Consider the following 27,417-nt stretch of genomic DNA (forward strand, 5'->3'; position numbering starts at 1 on the left):
GTGCGCGTGCGCGTGCGCGCGCGTGTGTGTGTGTGTGTGTGTGTGTGTGTGTGTGTGTGTGTGTGTGTGTGTGTGTGTGTGTGTGTGTGTGTGTGTGTGTGTGTGTGTGTGTGTGTGTGCATGCGTGCGTGTGTCAGATCCATAATGTATGTGGAGAAAGCCAGATCTCACAGCCATCTGGAGTTGATCTTCAGAAGCAGAGAAGCGACAGACTGCAGCTGTCAGCCCAACCTGCCTGCCCTCACCTGAACACATACACATCACCCACTCTCTTCTCCGTCTCCTGCTGGGTTTGTGCTCATACAGTACGTGTGTCTGATGTCCATCAAATGATGCAGGTGCTCCAAATTCCCCTTTGATTTGACGTCATTTTAAGATTTGGTTGATGACAGGTTGTTTGATCATATTGATTGAGTTAATTAAATCGTTGCAGTGGCTAATGCCACGCCCAGTCAATACACCTGGTGTTCAACCTTCCGAAGTTCTCCCATGTCACCCCACTCCTCCGCACACTCCACTGGCTTCCAGTCGAAGCTCGCATCATCTTCAAGTCCCTGGTGCTTTCCTACGGAGCAGCAAGGGGAACTGCCCCTCCTTACCTTCAGGCTATGTTCAAACCCTACATCCCAACCGGAACACTCCATTCCTCCACCTCTGGTCTCTTGGCCCTCCCCTACAGGAGGGCAGCTCCCGCTCAGCCCAGTCAAAGCTCTTCTCTGTCCTGGCACCCCAATGGTGAAACAAGCTCTCCCCTAAAATCAGGACAACGGAGTACCTGCCCATCTTTCAAAAACATCTGAAACCCTACCTCTTTGAAGAGTACCTTAAATAACTCTCATGGTACCCCCCAGTGTGGAGGGAGAGATTAAGAGGAACATAATTCATTGATTGGATTTATATAGCACTTTTAGAACTCAAAGCGCTTTACACAGTAAGGGGGAAACTCACCTCATCCACCACCAATGTGTGGCACCTACATGGATAATGCACTGCAACCATTTTTGTGTCAGAATGCTCACAACAGATCATTTAGAGAGGTGGGGAGTGATATATGCCAATTAGGAATGAGGGGGATGATGGAATGGGGCCAGGTTGAGAATTTAGCCATGACAACGGGATTAACACCCCAACTTTTTATAATAAAGTGCCATGCGATTTTTTTATGACCACAGAGAGTCATTCCATCTGTTTAACGTCCCATCCGGAACCCTACGCAAGGCAATGTCCCCTTCACTGCTCTGGGATCACCTTGGACCAGAGTGCCCCCTACTGGCCCTCCAACACCACTTCCAGCAGCATCTGGTCTCCCATCCAGGGACTGAACAGGCCCAACCCTGCTTATCTTCAGAGGCAAGTCAGCAGTGGGATGCAGGGTGTAAATTGATTTGAAGGTCAAATGTATAGGAATAATTTATGGATAGGGAAAGGAGGAACAGTGTTCACTTTATACTGATTTTCTAGGGAGAGAGGGAAAGAGAGAGAGATTTAAAGAGCTGGATGGAAGGAGAGAAGACAGGCGAGGGAGTGACAGAGAGGCCAGGAGGGAGAACAAGAGATGTTAGAGGAGATGTGGAGAGAGGGAGCGAGGGGGGGAAAAAGAGTAGAGGTGGTTTTGTATCTAATGGCTCCCAAGCACAGTGTGGTCTAACCCAACATACACAACCCTGTAATCCTTAATCCTACCCCATCAATACACACACACACACACACACACACACACACACACACACACACACACACAGAGCATGGAACTATTGAAGCCGAGGGTGGCTAGTGCTGCAATCGATTTCACACCTTTTCCTCTCTCTCTTTCTCTGCCTTTCAATTCAATTCAAGGGGCTTTATTGGCATGGGAAACATGTGTTAACATTGCCAAAGCAAGTGAGGTAGATAATTTTTATTGTTTATTTCACTTTTGTATATTAACAGTAAACATTACACATACAGAAGTTTCAAAACAATAAAGACATTACAAATGTCATATTACGTATATATACAGTGTTGTAACGATGTACAAATGGTTAAGGTTACATAAGGGAAAATAAATCAGCATAAATATGGGTTGTATTTACAATGGTGTTTGTTCTTCACTGGTTGGCATTTTCTCGTGGGACAGGTCACAAATCTTGCTGCTGTGATGGCACACTGTGGAATTTCACCCAGTAGATATGGGAGTTTATCCAAATTGGGTTTGTTTTCGAATTCTTTGTGGATCTGTGTAATCTGAGGGAAATACAGTGCCTTGCGAAAGTATTCGGCCCCCTTGAACTTTGCGACCTTTTGCCACATTTCAGGCTTCAAACATAAAGATATAAAACTGTATTTTTTTGTGAAGATTCAACAACAAGTGGGACACAATCATGAAGTGAAACGACATTTATTGGATATTTCAAACTTTTTTAACAAATCAAAAACTGAAAAATTGGGCGTGCAAAATTATTCAGCCCCTTTACTTTCAGTGCAGCAAACTCTCTCCAGAAGTTCAGTGAGGATCTCTGAATGATCCAATGGTGACCTAAATGACTAATGATGATAAATACAATCCACCTGTGTGTAATCAAGTCTCCGTATAAATGCACCTGCACTGTGATAGTCTCAGAGGTCCGTTAAAAGCGCAGAGAGCATCATGAAGAACAAGGAACACACCAGGCAGGTCCGAGATACTGTTGTGAAGAAGTTTAAAGCCGGATTTGGATACAAAAAGATTTCCCAAGCTTTAAACATCCCAAGGAGCACTGTGCAAGCGATAATATTGAAATGGAAGGAGTATCAGACCACTGCAAATCTACCAAGACCTGGCCGTCCCTCTAAACTTTCAGCTCATACAAGGAGAAGACTGATCAGAGATGCAGCCAAGAGGCCCATGATCACTCTGGATGAACTGCAGATATCTAAAGCTGAGGTGGGAGACTCTTTCCATAGGACAACAATCAGTCGTATATTGCACAAATCTGGCCTTTATGGAAGAGTGGCAAGAAGAAAGCCATTTCTTAAAGATATCCATAAAAAGTGTTGTTTAAAGTTTGCCACAAGCCACCTGGGAGACACACCAAACATGTGGAAGAAGGTGCTCTGGTCAGATGAAACCAAAATTGAACTTTTTGGCAACAATGCAAAATGTTATGTTTGGCGTAAAAGCAACACAGCCCATAACCATGAACACACCATCCCCACTGTCAAACATGGTGGTGGCAGCATCATGGTTTGGGCCTGCTTTTCTTCAGCAGGGACAAGGAAGATGGTTAAAATTGATGGGAAGATGGATGGAGCCAAATACAGGACCATTCTGGAAGACTGGGACTGGGACGGAGATTTGTCTTCCAACAAGACAATGATCCAAAACATAAAGCAAAATCTACAATGGAATGGTTCAAAAATAAACATATCCAGGTGTTAGAATGGAAAAGTCAAAGTCCAGATCTGAATCCAATCGAGAATCTGTGGAAAGAACTGAAAACTGCTGTTCACAAATGCTCTCCATCCAACCTCACTGAGCTCGAGCTGTTTTGCAAGGAGGAATGGGAAAAAAATTCAGTCTCTCGATGTGCAAAACTGATAGAGACATACCCCAAGCGACTTACAGCTGTAATCGCAGCAAAAGGTGGCGCTACAAAGTATTAACTCAAGGGGGCTGAATAATTTTGCACGCCCAATTTTTCAGTTTTTGATTTGTTAAAAAACTTTGACATATCCAATAAATGTCGTTCCACTTCATGATTGTGTCCCACTTGTTGTTGATTCTTCACAAAAAATACAGTTTTATATCTTTATGTTTGAAGCCTGAAATGTGGCAAAAGGTCGCAAAGTTCAAGGGGGCCGAATACATTCGCAAGGCACTGTATGTGTCTCTAATATGGTCATACATTGGACAGGAGGTTAGGAAGTGCAGCTCAGTTTCCACCTCATTTTGTGGGCAGTGTGCACATAGCCTGTCTTCTCTTGAGAGCCATGTCTGTACATAGTCAAAGCTTTCCTTAAGTTTGGGTCACAGTGGTCAGGTATTCTGCCACTATGTACTCTCTGTTTAGGGCCAAATAGCATTCTAGTTTGCTCAGTTTTTTTGTTAATTCTTTCCAATGTGTCAAGTAATTATCTTTTTGTTTTCTCATGATTTGATTGGTCTAATTGTGCTGCTGTCCTGGGGCTCTGTGGGGGGTGTTTGTTTTTGTGAACAGAGCCCCAGGACCAGCTTGCTTAGGGGACTCTTCTCCAGGTTCATCTCTCTGTAGGTGATGGCTTTGTTATGGAAGGTTTGGGAATCGCTTCCTTTTAGGTGGTTGTAGAATTTAATGGCTCTTTTCTGGATTTTGATAATTAGTGGGTATCGGCCTAATACTGCTCTGCGTGCATTATTTGGTGTTCTACGTTGTACACAAAGGATATTTTTGCAGAATTCTGCATGCAGAGTCTCAATTTGGTGTTTGTCCCATTTGTCTTGGTTGGTGAGCGGACCCCAGACCTCACAACCATAAAGGGCAATGGGCTCTATGACTGATTCAAGTATTTTTAGCCAGTTCTTAATTGGTATGTTGAATTTTATGTTCCTTTTGATAGCATAGAATGCCCTTCTTGCCTTGTCTCTCAGACCGTTCACAGCTTTGTGGAAGTTACCTGTGGCGCTGAATTTTAGGCCAAGGTATGTATCGTTTTTTGTGTGCTCTAGGGCAACAGTGTCTAGATGGAATTTGTATTTGTGGTCCTGGCGACTGGACCTTTTTTGGAACACCATTATTTTGGTCTTACTGAGATTTACTGTCAGGGCCTGGTAGAATCTGTGCAGAATATCTAGGTGCTGCTGTAGGCCCTCCTTGGTTGGTGACAGAAGCACCAGCTCATCAGCAAACAGTAGACATTTGACTTCAGATTCTAGTAGGGTGAGGCCGGGTGCTGCAGACTTTTCTAGTGCCCGCGCCAATTCGGTGATATATATGTTGAAGAGGGTGGGGCTTAAGCTGCATCCCTGTCTCACCCCACGGCCCTGTGAGAAGAAATTTGTGTGTTTTTTGCCAATTTTAACCGCACACTTGTTGTTTGTGTACATTAATTTTATAATGTTGTATGTTTTATCCCCAACACAACTTTTCATCAATTTGTATAGCAGACCCTCATGCCAAATTGAGTTGAAGGCTTTTTTGAAATCAACAAAGCATGAGAAGACTTTGCCTTTGTTTTGGTTTGTTTGGTTGTCAATTAGGGTGTGCAGGGTGAATACATGGTCTGTTGTACGGTAATTTTGTTAAAAGCCCATTTGACATTTGCTCAGTACATTGTTTTCATTGAGGAAATGTACAAGTCTGTGTTATTGGGGTCAAATTTGTTTCCACTTTTGTGGATTGGTGTGATCAGTCCTTGGTTCCACCTCACTCCATCTCTATCTCTCTCCCCCTCTCTCCTAAAACTCATCATTTATATTTCTCTCACAGTTTCTCTCTGTTGTTGGGTGTTCACTGAAAAACACTCAGTTTTGTGATACACAGTTAATATATTGCATTAAAACAATCCATAAGAATACAACAATATTTTATGAGAATACCATACTTAGGTTTAGGTGTAGCTTTTCTGCCAGGGTTCAGTTGTACCTGTCTCCTGAGCAGCAGGTCAGGACATTGCTGTCCTGTCTGCTGTGTGACTGACAGCAGCACCAGGTCAACTGTGTAGAACAATGGCTTCACACCCTGGTCCCAGATCTCGTTGTGCTGACTTGCCAACTCCTATGGTCATTGTTACGCCACAGGAGTTGAAAAGAGAGCACAAACAGATCGGGGACCAGGCTAGGGGTTTCACTCCTGTCTCTGACTGTTCTGTTCTGTTCCAACCACTAACTAATCTATGGGAAAGTTGAAATGCTATGCTGTGTCTGTGTTCAAACTTTGTCAGGATTTACTTTGGATACCACACACCAGTAACTGAACAGAATCACACCTGACAGCTCTTCTGTGCCAAATACAATAATCAACTCTCTCTCTCACTCTACCTCTCTCTGCCTCACCCCTTAGAACCTCTCCGTTCAGATGGAACACAGGTACCAAGGAGAGGATGCTGATCAAGGTGACAGACAGAGAACCCAGCTTCCTCTCTCACCAGGGGAACGGCTACTCCCCCTGCGACCCCCCTACCCTCACCCCCGCACCTGGCACCGGCACCGCCTCCCGTACCCGCCGTTCCTCTGGAGGCTCCGCCACCCCTGACACCGGCCCCGACGGCTCTCCAATCCTCTACGTCGACCGCCGCCAGTCGCCCTTCCTGAAACGTGCGGAGCTAGGGGGCGGAGGTACCGGGACACACCGTCGCCCCTCGGCCGACTCACAGCCCCCCTCCCCCCGCTACGCCTACGAACCACCCCTCTACGAGGAGCCCCCCTCGGAGGTACGACACTCCAACATAGTTACAGAAACACGTTCATTAAACATGTAAAAACACACCTCTTTCAGCTAGTCTATGGTATGCTCTGTGATTGACTCTGTTTGACTTGCCTCTTTGTGTCTTTCCCTGTGTCCCTGTGTGATCGGTCTTGTTATAATTGATTTTAATTGCACTGGGATTTGATTGTCGCCTGTCTTTTCTGTGTGCACTTTTTGGGATACTTATTGTTTTTTATGATTCTAGTACCAGCCCCCGCCCATCTACGAGGAACCACCCACAGACGTGATGCACCACCTGGGCTCTGACTCCTCCTTGCTGTATGGCACAGGGAAGTCCCCGGCCCGGGGAAAGCCCTCCTCGGCGACGCCCCTCTATCACTCTCCCAAACAGAGCCACTCCCCCTACGGCCAGCTGGTGCTGACCAGACAGAAGTGTCCAGAGAAGACCCAGAGTCTGGAGTACAGCCCTGCTGGGAAGGAGTATGTCAAACAGCTGGTCTACGTGGAACAGGTAGGTAGTCTAGAGGTTAGAGAGGGTTGCAGGCTCGAATCCCATGTCTGACAGTAGGACGGTAACTGGAAGGTTGCTGGCACCAGTTGGACATTCGTGTACATTATTCAATAAAGTCATCTTCTTCCTCCTCCCCCTCCTCCAACAGTCCTCCTCCAGCCCACGTTCTAAGACAGCCGACCGGCTCCTTCACTACGGGACCTCCACGGCCACCCCATCCTCCATGGGGGGGTATGGGGGCTCCTACGGAGGATCCTACACCCTCCAACACAGCCAGAGTCTGATACGGGACCCCCGGCTGCTGCTGGACTACGGGAGCGAGGAGGGGGGCGAGGGCGGAGGCCAGAGGTTGCTCTACGAGGATTCTATGTCCTGGAGCTCCAGTCAGCACCACTCCCTCTCCCTCTCTGGGTCTACAGGTGGAGGGGGCTTCTCGCCCGGGGGGAACCGCAAACGCAAGACCCGGAAACCCTCCTTGCCCCAGGAGCTGGGAAGGTGTGGAGGGGGTGGTGGTGTTGGGGCGGACTGGGAGGAGGGGCCGATGTCGGGGACCCTGTCAGAGGCAGTGTTGAACCAGGCCAGGCTGGCATGGGAGGCCCAGCAAGTGATGAAACAGAGGAGCAGTTGGGAATCAGCCCCGGGGGAAGGGGGCTCGGCCAGGGGCTCTAACCAGGGAGGAGGGTCTAAAGACGGGTACGAGAGTGATGGGGCGGTGCCCCTGCCCCTGCCAGGCCCAGTGGTGAGGGCGTTTAGCGAGGACGAGGCGTTAGCACAGAGCGACGGGCACCGCGGGCATTACCATTGGAAACGCAGCACCTTCGACAGACTGGGCTTCCCTCAGGCACTGCTGGAGAAGAGCCTGTCTGTACAGACCAACCTGGCCTCGCCTGAACCCTTCCTACACCCCTCACAGGTATCCACTAACACACACACATACACGCACGCACGCACACACACACACACACACACACACACACACACACACACACACACACACACACACACACACACACGCACACACACACACACACACAGTCTGTCAGTGCAGTGCAGACACTAGCTCTTATATTCTATGTCTCCGTGTGTGTGTGTGTGTGTGTGCGTGTGCGTGTGCGTGTGTGCGTGTGTGTGTGTGCACATGTGACTGTGTGACTTCGAACTCTAGCTCATCTTCTCTGTCACAGAGCCATGCCCGAGCTACAACAGGTCCATTAATGTTTTATTATGTGCAGAATCAGATCAGTATTTTAATGGGGTGAGATTGGTTTATGTAATACCAGTTGTTGGAACCAAAATTATTTTCCAATCGTTTCGTTCTAAACAGAATAATTATTTTTTTCATTTCGTTCCACTGTTCTGACCAGTAAAATAAAGTTCTGAACTGGTTTGAACCAAAAAAAAGTCCAGGTTTATGTTGTTCCTTCTGTTACTTTTTAAACCTTAGAATTTTTTTTATTTTTACATTTAGCTTGACATTAGTTTACTTCACCAAGTATACAGTGTGGATTGAGCAGCTTGCTAGGGAGTTGGCAAGCTAAAGCTCAGTGAGTTGTTTGAGTGATGGAAAGACAAGTGTAGGGGGCGAGATACAACTGACATTTTGTGGGTGGGAGCGAGAGAGGGTGGAGGAGGAAGCATGGCTTGAAGTGCTGGGCATCTTGTGTTGACATGCATTATCTGAATTAGGCCCACAGAATTATGCCTCCAGAGTGGCTTCTATGAAGGAACTTTGAATGTCTTTGAACGTCAGAGATTTAATATTGGACCAAAGCTTGCTATCTAGCTAGCTAACAAGCTTGAGTGTGCAGAGCGGTACCAGAATTTAAAACACGTCTTACCTTTTTGTAGTTAATAAATCCAGTGTAAAATGTGACAACTGTAGTACACCTAACTGGCATTTAAAAACATAATCCATTCTTCTCTAATTAATAATTGCTCTCCCTATCTTCTGAATCATGCTTTCAATGTCAGTAGGCTACAGCTATGCTTTGGAGGGGGAGGGGCTGCTAGACTACACGCACGCACACTGGCAAAGATTTTCAGCTGGTAGACAGCAGGCAGGCAGACAGAAGGCAGTCAGGCAGAAACTGGATGAAGTTTCTGATTGGAAGACGGAGGGCTTTGCATAGACGCTTTGTTGTGTTTTTTGTGGGACCAGAGCGTAAAATAACATTATTAACCGGTTCCCATTCTTTTCAAATAACGGTTCTGTTCTGGAACAGTATAGATCACTTTCATTCCCGGTTCTGATTCTGTTCCTTGAATATATATGTATTTTTTTTTTTACAGTTTTCTGTTCTGTTCCCTGTGTAATATCCATACTGCTGCTATTGCACTTACCTAGTGCCACTTAGACAGGGACTTACCTGGACTCTCTGTACCAGATAGGGTACACACACGTTATGTTCTTCTATCCTCGTGGGAACCCAAAACATTTTTCCATTCAAAATACTATTTTTCCTAACCCCTAACCCTGAACCTAATCCTTACCATAACCTTAACCCTAACCCAAATCCTAAACCTAACTCCTAACCCTAATTGTAACCCTAACCCTAAACCTAACCCCTAAGTTTAAAAATGTTTGTCACCACGTATTTTCTTGTTTTAATATCCTTGTGGGGACTTTTGTTGATTTTAGGTCCCCACAAGGATAGAAAAACCAACACACATAACACACTGCCATGTACCATCACTTAGAATGTAGGCACAGATCACCGGACTACAGGAATGATCTAGACTCACTGTACCAGACAGGCCTACACTCACTTAGACACAAGCATGCACACACACACACACAAACACACGCACACACACACACACACACACAGACACACACACACACACACATCCCAACACAAGCACAGAAAGGCATTGACACACCAGGCCATATACAAAGACACACAGAGACACGTCACATGCTCCCACACCTCTCTGTGTGTGCTGCTGAATGTGTGAGACAGAGAGACGGCAGGTCTTCTTTAAGGTGTGAAGAGAGATGGTAGCCATGCCAGAGAAGGATGGGAGCCTGTGGGGGGAACTACAAGCCAGATTTATTCTGCTTCATATGTGCAACCCTGCCTACAGTACCTATTTTTCCCATCACTCCATCCCACCAATTATCCATCCTTTCTCTACTCGCTCCATCTCTCTCTCTCTCTCTCTCTCTCTCTCTCTCTCTCTCTCTCTCTCTCTTATATCTACCATCACATTGTAAGACACACACAAACACACCCACACACAATTAACTTAGCCCTCACATAAGAGGAATCTGCCCCCATATCAACCATCAGAGAGAAAGAGGGTGGAAGAGAGAGATAGACTGGTGGGGGATGAGAGGGGGGGTAGGCAGTTAGGGAGAGGGGGAGATGCGGGGGTTAGTGGAAAATAGCAGGCCTGAAAGTGCTTACCAAGGAATACAGTGCTAAAAAATGAGACGTTAAAGGGAAAAAAAGATGTCAGGCTGTCCTCTACTCTCTCTTTCCTCACAGCATTCCCTTTTAACATCATGTGTTTGTCTACTGCAACTGTTTCTCTCTCTTTCTCTCTTTATCTCTGTCTCTCTCTTGCTCTCTCATTCTCAACCTCTCCCTTTCTCTCTCATTCTCAACCTCTCCCTTTCTCTCTCCCTCTCAACCTTACTCTCGCTTTCTCTCTCTCTCCCTCCCTCTCTCTGTCTCTCCTTCTCTTCTTCTCTCCCTCAGTCAGAGGATCTTGGAGCGTGTGCTCAGTTCGAGGCGAGTCGGAATGCTCGGAACATGATGCCCAGCGCCAGCTGTGGAGTGTTCCCAGAATTCACCTTGAGGAAGCCGTCCTCCGAGACCGACATTGAGAACTGGGCCTCCAAACACTTTAACAAACACACACAGGTACACCCACCCACACACACTTAACTTTACACTTTTACACACACTGATACATTACAGACACACACGCCGCTTTACAATTTAAAATACACAGGAACAGTCACACTCTCAGTACTCACTGTCTCACACAAACACATCTATATAATATCTAGTTTAACTAAAGCTAAATATTGACCTATCATTCCTTCCTCCTCCTCCTTCTTCTCCCCCTCCTCCTCTTCCTCCCTCTCAGGGTCTGTTCCGACGCAAGGTGTCCATAGCCAACATGCTGGCGTGGAGCAGTGAGCCAATCAAAAAGCCCATGATCGTGACGTCAGACCGTGCGGTGAAGAGAGAGGCGGTGGAGATCTTTAAACTCATCCAGACCTACATGGGAGACCGCCGGGCCAAGACTGACCCGCTCACTGTCGCCCTGGAGGTCTGCAGACTCTCTGATATCCTTATGTCATATCCCAAATGGCACCCTATTCTCTATATAGTGCACTACTTTTGACCAGAGCCCTTATGGACCCTGGTCAAAAATAATGCACTAAAAAGGGAAAGGGTGCCATTTTGGACTGAGCCATTGTCTCCCCTTCTGCAGCCATGTGTCATTTTATGTGCTTTAAGCTTCAATTTATCTTCAGTTTCTGATTTTGTGCATCAAGGAAATAAACATGACTTAATGATTCCACCCCCCCTCATTTCCTCTCTGTCTTTCTCTCTCTCTTTCGCGCCAAGACTGGCCCCCTGAACATCGCCCTAGAGGTCTGCACAGGCCCTTTTATTATCCCTCTCTCCGTTCTCTGCTCCTACTTGTTCATGTCTCTCTTTGAATTTACTTTCATTGTGTTGCTTCTCACTTCTCTACTTTTTTACTCTGTTATTTTATGCATTTATGTCTTTTAAGCTTCAATTTCCTTCAGTTTATTAATTCTGCACATCATGGAAACATATGTGACTTTTAATAATCCCCTTCTCTCCCTTCTCTGTCCTTTCTCTCTTTCTTCTACCCCTCCCTCTCTTTTCTTCCCAGGTGGCAGTGCGTGGTTGGAGCAGCCAGGGTCTTCGTGATGAACTCTACATTCAGCTGTGTCGTCAGACTACAGGTACACACACACACACACTCACACACGGCCAGCTTTACACCTGAACACACACAGCTACGTGCACACACACTGTGTAACACTAACAGTGTGTAAACTACTGGACACATAATTAACAAACCTATTAATTCATTAGACACAGGCATGATGCACAGTCAACCTGAAGTCAAATGAACACTAACCTCATCCACTACTTCTCACAGAGAACTTCCGCTACGATAGTCTGGAGAGGGGCTGGGAGCTCATGGCTGTGTGTCTGGCCTTCTTCCCGCCTACACCTCGCTTCCACTCCTACCTGGAGGGATACATTTACAGACACATGGACCCCCTTAACGATACTAAAGGTTGGATGAGAGATAGTGTGTGATGTGTGTGGTTACGTGCATGTGTGTGTGGTGGCTAGTTGGCTGTGGCTATGCATTTTAATGGCGCACACAGACGTTGAGACTGGTGTTTTGTGGGTACTATTTAATGAAGCTGCCAGTTGAGGGCTTGTGAGGCGTCTGTTTCTCAAACTAGATACTCTAATGTACTTGTCCTGTTGCTCAGTTGTGCACCGGGGCCTCCCACTCCTCTTTATATTCTGGTTAGAGAAAGTTTGCTCTGTTCTGTGAAGGGAGAAGTACACAGCGTTGTACGAGATCTTTAGTTTCTTGGCAATTTCTCACGTGGAATAGCCTTCATTTTTCAGAACAAGAATAGACTGATGAGTTTCAGAAGAAAGCTCTTTGTTTCTGGCTATTTTGAGTGTAATCAAACCCACAAATGCTGATGCTCCAGATACTGAATTAGTCTAACGAAAGCCAGATTTATAGCTTCTTTAATCAGAACAACAGTTTTCAACTGTGTTAACATAATTGTGAAAGGGTTTTCTAATGATTAATTAGCCTTTCAAAATTATAAACTTGGATTAGCAAACACAACGTGCCATTGGAACACAGGAGTGATGGTTTCCAGCTGCAATGGTCATTTACAACATTCACAATGTCTACACTGTATTTCTGATCAACTTGATGTTATTTTAATGGACAAAAAATGAGCTTTCTTTCAAAAACAAGGAAATGTCTAAGTGCCCCAAATTTTTGAACGGTAGTGTATACTTAAGCAATAAGTCACGAAGGGGTGTTGTATATGGCCAATATATCACGGCTAAGAGCTGTTCTTATGTTCAACGCGATGCAGAGTGCCTGGACACAGCCCTTTGCCGTGGTTTGTTGGCCCTATATCACAAACTCCCAGGTTGCCTTATTGCTATTATAACTGGTTACCAATGTAATTAGAGCAGTAAAAATAAATGTTTTGTCACGCCCATGGTATAATATACCACTGCTTTCAGCTAGTCAACATTCAGGGCTTGAACCACCCAGTTTATAATAAAGTCTTTACTGTAGTAATATTAGTGTTTATACCATAGTAAACTTTACTACAGTGTACTACAGGGATGTCCACAAAAACACTACAGTGAATACTACAGTATACCTCTGCAAAAAGTATACCCTAAATATAGTAATACTACAGTATTTAGAGCATAGTATGCTATAGTATTTTTTCAAAAAAAAAAATTCATTTTTTTTTTCACCTTTATTTAACCAGGTAGGCTAGTTGAGAACAAGTTCTCATTTGCAACTGTGACCTGGCCAAGATAAAGCATAGCAGTGTGAACAGACAACACAGAGTTACACATGGAGCAAACAATTAACAAGTCAATAACACAGTAGACAAAAGAAGAAAAAAAAGAGAGTCTATATACATTGTGTGCAAAAGGCATGAGGAGGTACAAATTACGAATAATTACAAATTTACAGATTAACACTGGAGTGATAAATGATCAGATGGTCATGTACAGGTAGAGATATAGGTGTGCAAAAGAGCAGAAAAGTAAATAAATAAAAACAGTATGGGGATGAGGTAGGTAAAAATGGGTGGGCTATTTACCGTTAGACTATGTACAGCTGCAGCGATCGGTTAGCTACTCAGATAGTTTGAAGTTGGTGAGGGAGATAAAAGTCACAGGCAGCAGAGAACTGGAACGAAAGGCGGCCAAATGAGGTGTTGGCTTTAGGGATGATCACTGAGATACACCTGCTGGAGCGCGTGCTACGGGTGGGTGTTGCCATCGTGACCAGTGAACTGAGATAAGGCGGAGCTTTACCTAGCATGGACTTGTAGATGACCTGGAGCCAGTGGGTCTGACGACGAATATGTAGCGAGGGCCAGCCGACTAGAGCATACAGGTCGCACTGGTGGGTGGTATAAGGTGCTTTAGTAACAAAACGGATGGCACTGTGATAAACTGCATCCAGTTTGTTGTTGGAAGCTATTTTGTAGATAACATCGCCGAAGTCGAGGATCGGTAGGATAGTCAGTTTTACTAGGGTAAGTTTGGCGGCGTGAGTGAAGGAGGCTTTGTTGCGGAATAGAAAGCCGACTCTAGATTTGTTTACAGTCTAGCCAGACACCTAGGTACTTATAGATGTCCACATATTCAAGGTCGGAACCATCCAGGGTGGTGATGCTAGTCGGGCATGCGGGTGCAGGCAACGAACGGTTGAAAAGCATGCATTTGGTTTTACTTGCGTTTAAGAGCAGTTGGAGGCCACGGAAGGAGTGTTGTATGGCATTGAAGCTCGTTTGGAGGTTAGATAGCACAGTGTCCAAGGATGGGTGTCTGCTAATTAATTTTAATAGATCATTTTGTTGTCTGATTGAAAGGAGGTTCTCCATCCACCTCTCCTCTCTGACCCATATTACATCTGTCTGCACTGCAGTCTCTCTAAGGGGAGAGTCCTGGGCATCAGTTCAGTCTTTTTACATTAGTGTAGGGTAACTGGTAACTGCTAGGACTGTTACCTCAGTGAAATCCTGCTGTTGTGTGTATGTAACTATGTAGACAACAGGAACTTGATGGTTGAACATTGTGTCAGTGTATGTGTTTGTGTGCGTGTGTTCTTGTAGGGTCAGGAGGACATTGGCCTGGAGCAGTATGGTGTGTTTCCAGAATTAGACCAGTGTTACCCTTCAGTAATGAACTATTGTGTGTGTGTGTGTGTGTGTGTGTGTGTGTGTGTGTGTGTGTGTGTGTGTGTGTGTGTGTGTGTGTGTGTGTGTGTGTGTGTGTGTGTGTGTGTGTGTGTGTGTGTGTGTGTGTGTGTGTGTGTGTGTGTGTGTGTGTGTGTGTGTGTGTGTGTATTATCTCTGTTTCCTTCCTGTACCAGTGTTTTGAGTCCACTTCTCTTCGGTAATTACAACACATTGCTGTATGATCTAACAACTAACCTCTGTGTGTGTGTGTGTTATTTCTTCCAGGAGTGGCGATCAGCGGCTATGCCAAATACTGTTACCGTAAACTGCAGAAGGCTGCTCTGACCGGAGCGAAGAAGGTCTGTGCTTGGTTATTCCCTGTTTTTTTTCTCTTCCTTCTAATCTTCCTCTCCTGGGATGTCTGTCTGTTGTCTTTGTACCTGGCTGGTCTGTGTCTGGGGGGCAAGTCTGCTCATCTTCCTCCCCTGTTAGCCGTAGCGCAGTTAGTGCAGGGTTAGTTAACTAGCTGTTAATTGGCTGACAGCACAGTAACCAAGGGGAGTAACGAGGTCTATGTAGCTAACTACTAGCCATCCCTAAGGCAACAACACACGCCACTTAATTAACACCCCTCCTCATGCACGCTACACACACACAGACAAACACACACACGCACGGATACGCACACACACAAACAGAGACACACTGTACACACCCTGATAACACAGCGTACCCCACCGCCATCTGATTAAGAACTCCATATCAGAATGCTCCCCGGGATGGGAATGGGAGGGGAATATGAGGCACAATGACATGCTACTTACACACAACACACACACGCTACATACACACACATTCAACGGTATGTCACCATTGACGTGTATTGCTTTGGGCTCTTAGATATATCAAATGTATTTATGAAGCCCTTTTTACATCAGCAGATGTCACAAAGTGCTATACAGAAACAGAAATACAAAATGTAGTGTATTATTAATGTAAATGTCTGGAGCAGGACTCCTGCTGAGACTGCTGGGACAACACGGCACACACACGTATCCGCCCACACCCTTGCACACACACAAATGCACAAGCACACACAAACCACACACATGCTCACGTGCTTCTTAACTAGTCCACCAATTACAGGGGCCCTTTAGGCAAATGTATCTTCTGAGTGTTTTTATACCAGATCACAGCTCTACAGTCTTCCTCTGTTTACCAGGCTCCCAGACGGAGGTGTGTGTGTGTGTGTGTGTGTGTGTGTGTGTGTGTGTGTGTGTGTGTGTGTGTGTGTGTGTGTGTGTGTGTGTGTGTGTGTGTGTGTGTGTGTGTGTGTGTGTGTGTGTGTGTGTGTGTGTGCGAGAGAGAGAAGGGGGTAAGGCTGGGAGGGTGTGGAGGGAAGGTTGGGTGTCATGGAAGCCATCTCCTGGGGGACGTTCCATTCCGTTGTTTATCTATCCTCGCCCTGACCTAAAAAAACTGACTAACTGACTCACTAAACCAGTTTTGATCGATACAAGCCCAGTTAGCTGTCGGTTTTAGACCAGTACCAATCATTGGTACAGGGTGGCAGGGTAGCCTAGTGGTTAGAGTGTTGGACTGGTAACCGAAAGATTCCAAGTTCGAATCCCCGAGATGACAAGGTTCAAATCTGTCGTTCTGCCCTGAACAGGTAGTTAACCCGCTGTTCCTAGGCCGTCATTGAAAATAAGAATTTTTTCTTAACTGACTTGCCTAGTAAAATAAAAATAAAATAAAATTATCAGGTCACTCCACTGGTTTAAATGGGTTGTAATATAATGGCGTCTCTACTGGGCACAGACTTCAGTTCATCGTCTACTTTTGATATACATTTAGTTGAGTTGTCAACTAACATGAATTCAATGTGAAATCAACAAAAAATGTCATCACGTCATTGGATTTCAATTGAGGGAAAAAAGAACACAATTCCCTTAAATTGATTACTTTTTTCAAATCCAATCAGTTTTCCACATTGATTCAACGACATCACATTACATTTTTTGGTTGAAATGACATGGAAACAACATTGATTCAACCAGTCTTTGCCCAGTGGGTGGTGACCAGTGCTGATCTCTACTCTGACCTTCTGACCTTTTGAATGCCCTAGAAACCTCTGAGGTTTGTTGAACACTGAAATCTGAACTAAATATCTCGGTTTAAAAGCTGACAGTGTTTTTATATACTTTTATTTTATTTTGAATCCTGCGGCTCTGTTGGGCTAAATTGCTGTGAGCGCAGCTATCTATCCCGGGATCCTGCCAGATTCCGTATAGGGGGAGAGACGCGAAAGCCCAGCTCGCCTAGCTGGCTCGGCGTCTCAAATGGAGACCGCTATTGAACGTTTCCAACATAACAGGAGTTGTGTTTACTTTGCTTTGTTCCGGGACAATGTGGACGCGTTGACTTTCAATGTAGCAACTGGGGAACCCACCCCCACCTACTTTTATTTTTCTTCCACCCCAGTAGCCGGACGCCGCTCTGGTCTGGTGGAAGTTTTGCTCTCCACAGCCAACTGGCCGGTGCTAGGCAGGGTTCCATCCCCTTCCCTGGAAAACGGACCTGATCTCGACCCAACCAACCAGCCATGGAGGTACGTCACTCGCCGTGGAAGTCGAAGAAGGCGTCCTCTGGCAACGGGGGTTTCCATGGAGATGTTGAGCCTGGAACTGACACAGACCAGAAACAGCTTTGCCTCCCTAGATCTAGAGGTTCCGTTGCCTTCGTCTTCGTACCTGCGTCTTCGTCCTTGGCTCTGTCTCCCTCTCCGGTGCCTTCTACCTTGGGTTCAAATCCTCGGAGCTCCCAGCCTCACCAGACAGTGAGGATGCCTGAGACCGGCCCATTCAACATCACCTGTCATCATAGGCAGCTCTATGGTGAGAAACATCTCGGTCCCCAAGGCAAAAACCCTGTGTTACCCAGGAGCACAAGTGCAGGACATAACAAGGCTGCTTCCGACTGTTCTACCACAGATGCCGGGAGCTGACACTGTCGTAGTCCATGTGGGGTTGAATGACATCAGGAGGGCTAGCTCGGAACATTTGAAAATTGATTTTATAGAACTGATTTTAGCATTAAAATACTACAAAAAAACGGCCAATAATTTCAGGTCCAGCACCATCGTTGGGCCGTGGGTGTGAAAGATTCAGCAGACTGCTGGCATTACACATCTGGCTAAAAGACTACTGTAGCTCTGCTGGAGTCACATTTATTGATAACTTTGACACCTTCTGGAAACAGAAGATACTCTACAGGAATGACGGAGTCCATCCAAATCATCTTAACTCCTGGACTCTGTCCACGCATTTCAATGCTGCATTGAAACAATGACTGGTAAATGATCCAAGACCAGCTCAATTAATCCCTACCGTTGTGACAATGAGTCGTCATAATGCTGATCTTAGGGGCATTGGCAAACACAATGTAAGTAATATAATTTATGTACCCCTAATTGCACCGAATACACCTGTTTATCCTACAGCTATTGTAAGCAGTAATCATGAGCCTATAAACCAGAGTTACACTGTTAGCACTGAGGCAGTGTGCAATAGTAGGAAGACCACTTCACGCAGCTCACCCTGCACTATCAGCTCCAATGTAAATAACATGAGGAAGTCTACCTCTGATAAGCTTCCCAGTAAAGCATTAAAAACAATCAAGCAACCCAGAAAAGTGCTAAAAATAGCCCATATCAACATATGTAGCCTAAGAAACAAGGTCCATGAAGTCAATAACTTGCTTGTAACAGATGACATTCATATTCTGATCTCTGAAACTCACTTAGATACTACCTTTGATGATACAGTGGTAGCAATACATGGTTATAACATTTACTGAAAAGACAGGAATGCCAACGGAGGCCATGTTACTGTTTATATTCAGAACCACATTCCTGCAAAGTTTAGAGACGATCTAATGTTAAATACTGTTGAAGTAATATGGCTGCAGGTTCATCTGCCTCACCTAAAGCCCATTCTTGTGGGAAGCTGCTCAAGACCACCAAGTGCTAACAGTCAGTATCTGGATAATGTGTGAGAAATGCTTGATAATGTATGTGATATCAACAGAGAAGTGTATTTTCTGGCTGATTTAAATATTGACTGGCTCTCATCAAGCTGACCACTCAGGAAGAAACGTCATCTTCATCATCTTGAACTTCTTCCATTTTCTAATAATTGCGCCAACAGTTGTTGCCTTCTCACCAAGCTGCTTGCCTATTGTCCTGTAGCCCATCCCAGCCTTGTGCAGGTCTACAATTTTATCCCTGATGTCCTTACACAGCTCTCTGGTCTTGGCCATTGTGGAGAGTTTGGAGTCTGTTTGATTGAGTGTGTGGACAGGTGTCTTTTATACAGGTAACGAGTTAAAACAGGTGCAGTTAATACAGGTAATGAGTGGAGAACAGGAGGGCTTCTTAAAGAAAAACTAACAGGTCTGTGAGAGCCGGAATTCTTACTGGTTGGTAGGTGATCAAATACTTATGCCATGCAATAAAATGCAAATTATGTAACGGCGTTCTTCGTTTGTCGAAAGAAAGTCGGACCGAAATGCAGCGTGTTGGTTACTCATGTTTTTAATGGAACAAATGACGATACACAAAATAACAAAAACAACAAACGGAACGTGAAAAAACCTATACAGCCTGTCTGGTGAACACTAACACATAGACAGGAACAATCACCCACGAAATACAAAGTGAAACCCAGGCTACCTAAATACGGTTCCCAATCAGAGACAACGAGAATCACCTGACTCTGATTGAGAACCGCCTCAGGCAGCCAAACCTATGCAACACACACCCCTAATCAGCCACAATCCCAATAACTAAAAAACCCCACTATGAAATACAACAAACATAAACCCATGTCACACCCTGGCCTGACCAACTAATTAACTAAAGCACAAAATACTAAGACCAAGGCGTGACAGAACCCCCCCCCCTAAGGCGCGGACTCCCGAACGCACCTCAAAACCATAGGGAGGGTCCGGGTGGGCGTCTGTCCATGGTGGCGGTTCCGGCTCGGGACGTGGACCCCACTCCATAAATGTCATAGTTCCTCCCCTTCGCGTCCTGGGATGATCCACCCTCACCGCCGACCATGGCCGAATAGTCCTCACCCAGAACCCCACTGAACTGAGGAGCAGCTCGTGGCTGAGAGGCAGCTCGGGACTGAGGGGCAGCTCGGGACTGAGGGGCAGCTCGGGACTGAGGGGCAGCTCGGGACTGAGGGGCAGCTCGGGACTGAGGGGCAGCTCGGGACTGAGGGGCAGCCCAGTACTGAGAGGAAGCCCAGTACTGAGAAGAAGCCCAGTACTGAGAAGAAGCCCAGCCAGGCAATTGAATCCGGCAGATCCTGGCTGACTGGCGGATCTGGAAGAGTCTGGTTGACTAGCAGATCTGGAAGAGTCTGGTTGACTGGCAGATCTGGAAGAGTCTGGCTGAATGGCAGATCTGGAAGAGTCTGGCTGAATGGCAGATCTGGAAGAGTCTGGCTGACTGGCAGAGCTGGAAGAGTCTGGCTGACTGGCAGATCTGGAAGAGTCTGGCTGACTGGCAGATCTGGAAGAGTCTGGCTGACTGGCAGATCTGGAAGAATCTGGCTGACTGGCAGATCTGGAAGAGTCTGGCTGACTGGCAGATCTGGAAGAGTCTGGCTGACTGGCAGATCTGGAAGAGTCTGGCAGATCTGGAAGAGTCTGGCTGACTGGCAGATCTGGAAGAGTCTGGCTGACTGGCAGATCTGGAAGAGTCTGGCTGACTGGCAGATCTGGAAGAGTCTGGCTGACTGGCAGATCTGGAAGAGTCTGGCTGTCTGGCAGATCTGGAAGAGTCTGGCTGACTGGCAGATCTGGAAGAGTCTGGCTGACTGGCAGATCTGGAAGAATCTGGCTGACTGGCAGATCTGGAAGAGTCTGGCTGACTGGCAGATCTGGAAGAGTCTGGCTGACTGGCAGATCTGGAAGAGTCTGGCTGACTGGCAGATCTGGAAGAGTCTGGCTGTCTGGCAGATCTGGAAGAGTCTGGCTGTCTGGCAGATCTGGAAGAGTCTGGCTGACTGGCAGATCTGGAAGTCTGGCTGACTGGCAGATCTGGAAGAGTCTGGCTGACTAGCAGATCTGGAAGAGTCTGGCTGACTGGCAGATCCTGGCAGACTGACGGCTCTGGCTGCTTCATGCTGACTGACGGCTCTGGCTGCTCCATGCTGACTGGCGGCTCTGGCTGCTCCATGCAGATTGACAGCTCTGGCGGCTTCTTGCAGACTGACAGCTCTGACTGTTCCATGCAGACTGGCAACTCCATGCAGACTGGCAACTCCATGCAGACTGACAGCCCCTTGCAGACTGTCAGCTCCTTGCAGACTGGCAGCTCCTTGCAGACTGGCAGCTCCTTGCAGACTGGCAGCTCTAGCTGCTCCATGCAGACTGGCAGCTCCTTGCAGACTGGCAGCTCTAGCTGCTCCATGCAGACTGGCAGCTCCTTGTAGACTGGCAGCGCCTTGCAGACTGGCAGCTCTAGCTGCTCCATGCAGACTGGCAGCTCCTTGCAGACTGGCAGCTCTAGCTGCTCCATGCAGACTGGCAGCTCCTTGCAGACTGGCAGCTCTAGCTGCTCCATGCAGACTGGCAGCTCTGGCTGCTCCATGCAGACTGGCAGCTCCTTGCAGACTGGCAGCTCTAGCTGCTCCATGCAGACTAGCAGCTCAGGCTGCTCCGAACAGGCAGGAGGCTCTGGCAGCGCTGGAGAGGGGAAAGGCTCCGACAGGGCAGGAGAGGCGAGGCGCACTGTAGGCCTGATGCGTGGTGCTGGCACTGGTGGTATTGGGCCGAGGACACGCACAGGAAGCCTAGTGCGGGGAGCTGCTACCGAGGGCTGGGGTGTGGAGGTGGTACTGGATAGACCGGACCGTGCAGGCGCACTGGAGCTCTTGAGCACCGAGCCTGCCCAACCTTACCTGGTTGAATACTCTCGGTTGCCCTGCCAGTGCTGCGAGGTGGAATAGCCCGCACTGGGCTATGTAGGCGAACCGGAGACACCGAGCGCAAGGCTGGTGCCATGTAAGCCGGCCCAAGGAGACGCACTGGGGACCAGATGCGTAGAGCCGGCTTCATGGCATTTGGCTCGACGCTCAATCTAACCCGGCCGATACGCGGAGCTGAAATATACCGCACCGGGCTATGCACCCGCACTGGGGACACCGTGCGCACCACTGCATAACACGGTGCCTGCCCGGTCTCTCTAGCCCCCCGGTAAGCACAGGGAGTTTGCGCAGGTCTCCTACCTGGCGTAGCCATACTCCCTGATAGCCCCCCCCCCAAGAAATTTTTGGGGCTGATTCCCGGGCTTACATCCACGTCGCCGTGCTGCCTCCTCATACCAGCGCCTCTCCGCTTTGCCGCTTCTAGTTCCTCCTTGGGGCGGCGATATTCACCAGGCTGAGCCCAGGGTCCTTTTCAGTCCAGTTCCTCAAATTGTGTAGCCTCTCCCACTGAAGCTGCTTCTGTTGCCTCTCGTGTAGCTCCTGCCTGTTAACATGCTGCTCGGTCCGTGTGTGGTGGGTGATTCTATAACGGCGTTCTTCGTTTGTCAAAAGAAAGTCGGACCGAAATGCAGCGTGTTGGTTACTCATGTTTTTAATGGAACAAATGACGATACACGAAATAACAAAAACAACAAACGGAACGTGAAAAAACCTATACAGCCTGTCTGGTGAACACTAACACAGAGACAGGAACAATCACCCACGAAATACAAAGTGAAACCCAGGCTACCTAAATACGGTTCCCAATCAGAGACAACGAGAATCACCTGACTGATTGAGAACCGCCTCAGGCAGCCAAACCTATGCAACACACACCCCTAATCAGCCACAATCCCAATAACTAAAAAACCCCACTAAGAAATACAACAAACATAAACCCATGTCACACCCTGGCCTGACCAACTAATTAACTAAAACACAAAATACTAAGACCAAGGCGTGACAAATTAATTACTTAAAAATCATACAATGTGATTTTCTGGATTTTTGTATTAGATTCCGTCTCTCACAGTTGAAGTGTACCTATGATAAAAAATTACAGACCTCTACATGCTTTGTAAGTAGGGAAAACCTGCAATATCGGCAGTGTATCAAATACTTGTTCTCCCCACTGTAGTGTATAAGAGGTCATACAATAAGTTTTGTAGTGATTCATATGTTGATGATGCAAATAATATTTGCTGGTCTGTGGTGTGTAATGAGGAGCAACCAGACGCTGTACTTGGGATCTCAATCAATCACATCTGGGAACTGTTGGGCTAGGCCGATTCACAACAAACATAAATACCTTATTCAGACCCTTTGCTTTGAAACTCGAAAATTGAGCTCAAGTACATCCTGTTTCCATTGATCATCCTTGAGATGTTTCTACAACTTGATTGGAGTCCCCTTGTGGTAATTTCAATTGATCGCACATGATTTGGAAAGGCATACACCTGTCTATATAAGGCCCCATAGTTGACAGTGCATGTCAGAGCAAAAACCAAGCCATGAGGTCAAAGGAATTGTCGGTAGAGCTCCGAGACAGGATTGTGTCAAGGCACGGATTTGGGGAACAGTACCAGAAATGTCTGCAGCATTGAAGCTTCCACAGATGCCTCCAACATTCTTAAATGGAAGAAGTTTGGAACCACCAAGACTCTTCCTAGAGCTGGCCCTAGCCAAACTGAGCAATCAGGGGAGAAGGGCCTTGGTCAGGGAGGTGACCAAAAACCTGATGGTCACTTTGACAGAGCTCCAGAGTTTCTCTGTGGAGATTGGACAACCTTCCAGAAGGGCAACCACCTCTGCAACACTCCACCAATCAGATGTTTCTGGTAGAGTGGCCAGATGTAAGCCACTCCTCAGTAAAAGGCACATGACAGCCTGGATGGAGTTTGCCAAAAAATCACCTAAAAGACAAGATTCTCTGGTCTGATGAAACCAAGATTGATCTCTTTGGCCTGGATGCCAAGCTTCACATCTGGAGGAAACCTTTGTGAAGAATGGTGGTGGCAGCATCATGCTGTGGGTATATTTTTCAGCAGCAGGGACTGGGAGACTAGTCAGGATCAAGGGAAATATTATTATTATTTTACCTTTATTTAACTAGGCAAGTCAGTTAAGAACAAATTCTTATTTATAATGATGGCCTACCGGGGAACAGTGGGTTAACTGCATTGTTCAGGGCCAGGACGACAGATTTTTATCTTGTCAGCACGGGGATTCAACCCAGCAACCTTTCTATTACTGCTGGCCCAGCGCTCTAAAAACTAGGCTATCTGGTGCCCAAAGATGAACAGAGCGAAGTACAGAGAGAACCTTGGTGAAACCTGCTCCAGAGTGCTCAGGACCTCAGATTGGGGTGAAAGTTCACCTTCCAACAGGACAAAGGCCCTAAGTACACAGCCAGGATAAACGCAGGAGTGGCTTCAGGACAAGTCTCTGAATGTCCTTGAGTGGCCCAGGCATTTGACTTGACCCCGATCAAACATCTCTGGAGAGACCTGAAAATTGCTGTGCAGCAACCATCCAACCTGAGAGAGCTTGAGAGGATCTGCAAAGAAAAATGTGAGAAACTCCCCAAATACAGGTGTGCCAAGCTTGTAGTATCATACACAAGACGACTTGAGGTTGTAATCGCTGCCAAAGGTGCTTCAACAAAGTCCTGAGTAAAGGGTCTGAATACTTATGTAAATGTGATATTTCAGTTTTTTATTTAAAGACATTTACAAAAAATGCTAAAACCTGTTTTTGCTTTGTCATTATGGGGTATTGTGTGTAGATTGGTGAGGAAAACAAACAATTTAATACATTTTAGAATAAGGCTGTAACGTAACAAAATGTGGAAAAAGTCAAGGGGTCTGAATACTTTCCAAATGCACTGTATATATTTTTGGAATAATGCGTAAAATTGCATGAGATTAGCTTTAAAACAGCTAAATAAATCTCTGCCCCATGCAAAATTTGTAGAATTGCAGGAAATTTGCTTTAAAACTGAAAAAAAAAATATCCGCCAGCAAGGGGTGTAAATATATGGGCTCGCATGGGTTGTAAGGTGGGGGTTTGTTACGACGCGGATAAATTACATTATCCATCCAGACGATTGGCACCCAGGCAATTTGTGTGATCGGACCATCTAATATCCCTGCGTAAACCAGACTACTAGCCTCCCACTGGGCACAACACGTCATTTCAACGTGGAGAATTGGGAACAGTTCTTATAGTGGATATTACGTTGAAGATCTGACGTTGTTTGGCCAAAATATCATATCATGGTATTTTTCACATTTTTGACGGTATGATGGTATTTGACGGTATTTTATATTTTTGATTGATAAAAGTTCGACATTTACTTTATGAGTAGTGAGTGATCCTAGGGTGCTTTATGAGTAGTGAGTGATCCCAGGGTGCTTTATGAGTAGTGAGTGATCCTAGGGTGCTTTATGAGTAGTGAGTGATCCTCGGGTGCTCTATGAATAGTGAGTGATCCCAGGGTGCTTTATGAGTAGTGAGTGATCCCAGGGTGCTTTATGAGTAGTGAGTGATCCTAGGGTGCTTTATGAGTAGTGAGTGATCCTAGGGTGCTTTATGAGTAGTGAGTGATCCTAGGGTGCTTTATGAGTATTGAGTGATCCTAGGGTGCTTTATGAGTAGTGAGTGATCCTATGGTGCTTTATGAGTAGTGAGTGATCCCAGGGTGCTTTATGAGTATTGAGTGATCCTAGGGTGCTTTATGAGTATTGAGTGATCCTTGCTTTATGCCCAGGGTTTATGAGTAGTGAGTGATCCTAGGGTGCTTTATGAGTAGTGAGTGATCCCAGGGTGCTTTATGAGTAGTGAGTGATCCTAGGGTGCTTTATGAGTAGTGAGTGATCCTAGGGTGCTTTATGAGTATTGAGTGATCCCAGGGTGCTTTATGAGTAGTGAGTGATCCTAGGGTGCTTTATGAGTAGTGAGTGATCCTAGGGTGGCAACACATACAGTGCCTTGCGAAAGTATTCGGCCCCCTTGAACTTTGCGACCTTTTGCCACATTTCAGGCTTCAAACATAAAGATATAAAACTGTATTTTTTGTGAAGAATCAACAACAAGTGGGACGCAATCATGAAGTGGAACGACATTTATTGGATGTTTCAAACTTTTTTAACAAATCAAAAACTGAAAAATTGGGTGTGCAAAATTATTCAGCCCCCTTGAGTTAATACTTTGTAGCGCCACCTTTTGCTGCGATTACAGCTGTAAGTCGCTTGGGGTATGTCTCTATCAGTTTTGCACATCGAGAGAGTGAAAATTTGTCCCATTCCTCCTTGCAAAACAGCTCGAGCTCAGTGAGGTTGGATGGAGAGCATTTGTGAACAGCAGTTTTCAGTTCTTTCCACAGATTCTTGATTGGATTCAGGTCTGGACTTTGACTTGGCCATTCTAACACCTGGATATGTTTATTTTTCAACCATTCCATTGTAGATTTTGCTTTATGTTTTGGATCATTGTCTTGTTGGAAGACAAATCTCCGTCCCAGTCTCAGGTCTTTTCTTCCAGAATGGTCCTGTATTTGGCTCCATCCATCTTCCCATCAATTTTAACCATCTTCCCTGTCCCTGCTGAAGAAAAGCAGGCCCAAGCCATGATGCTGCCACCACCATGTTTGACAGTGGGTATGGTGTGTTCAGGGTGATGAGCTGTGTTGCTTTTACGCCAAACATAACGTTTTGCATTGTTGCCAAAAAGTTCAATTTTGGTTTCATCTGACCAGAGCACCTTCTTCCACATGTTTGGTGTGTCTCCCAGGTGGCTTGTGGCAAACTTTAAATTACACTTTATATGGATATCTTTAAGAAATGGCTTTCTTCTTGCCACTCTTCCATAAAGGCCAGATGTGTGCAATATACGACTGATTGTTGTCCTATGGACAGAGTCTCCCACCTCAGCTGTAGATCTCTGCAGTTCATCCAGAGTGATCATGGGCCTCTTGGCTGCATCTTTGATCAGTCTTCTCCTTGTATGAGCTGAAAGTTTAGAGGGACGGGCAGGTCTTGGTAGATTTGCAGTGGTCTGATACTCCTTCCATTTCAATATTATCGCTTGCACAGTGCTCCTTGGGATGTTTAAAGCTTGGGAATTTTTTTTGTATCCAAATCCGGCTTTAAACTTCTTCACAACAGTATCTTGGACCTGCCTGGTGTGTTCCTTGTTCTTCATGATGCTCTCTGCGCTTTTAACGGACCTCTGAGACTATCACAGTGCAGGTGCATTTATACGGAGACTTGATTACATTTACATTTAAGTCATTTAGCAGACGCTCTTATCCAGAGCGACTTACAAATTGGGTGTTTACACACAGGTGGATTGTATTTATCATCATTATTCATTTAGGTCAACATTGGATCATTCAGAGATCCTCACTGAAGTTCTGGAGAGAGTTTGCTGCACTGAAAGTAAAGGGGCTGAATAATTTTGCACGCCCAATTTTTCAGTTTTTGATTTGTTAAAAAAGTTTGAAATATCCAATAAATGTCGTTCCACTTCATGATT

At 46.1% G+C, this 27,417-nt stretch overlaps 1 protein-coding gene across 1 annotated transcript in view; it reads left to right on the forward strand.

The window, feature by feature from the left end:
• The window catches only part of arhgap39 (Rho GTPase activating protein 39), a 57,981-nt gene that overhangs the window by 18,488 nt on the left and 12,076 nt on the right, over positions 1–27,417 (forward strand). Inside the window, exons 4-11 of the mRNA XM_064932983.1 lie at positions 5,997–6,366; positions 6,607–6,873; positions 7,022–7,786; positions 10,575–10,739; positions 10,969–11,154; positions 11,752–11,824; positions 12,025–12,165; positions 15,128–15,201. Coding sequence (XP_064789055.1) covers positions 5,997–6,366; positions 6,607–6,873; positions 7,022–7,786; positions 10,575–10,739; positions 10,969–11,154; positions 11,752–11,824; positions 12,025–12,165; positions 15,128–15,201 — 2,041 coding nt within the window. The remainder of the gene's footprint in view (positions 1–5,996; positions 6,367–6,606; positions 6,874–7,021; positions 7,787–10,574; positions 10,740–10,968; positions 11,155–11,751; positions 11,825–12,024; positions 12,166–15,127; positions 15,202–27,417) is intronic.

The sequence above is a fragment of the Oncorhynchus masou genome, chromosome 24, assembly GCF_036934945.1.
Source record: "Oncorhynchus masou masou isolate Uvic2021 chromosome 24, UVic_Omas_1.1, whole genome shotgun sequence".
Lineage (NCBI taxonomy): Eukaryota > Metazoa > Chordata > Actinopteri > Salmoniformes > Salmonidae > Oncorhynchus > Oncorhynchus masou.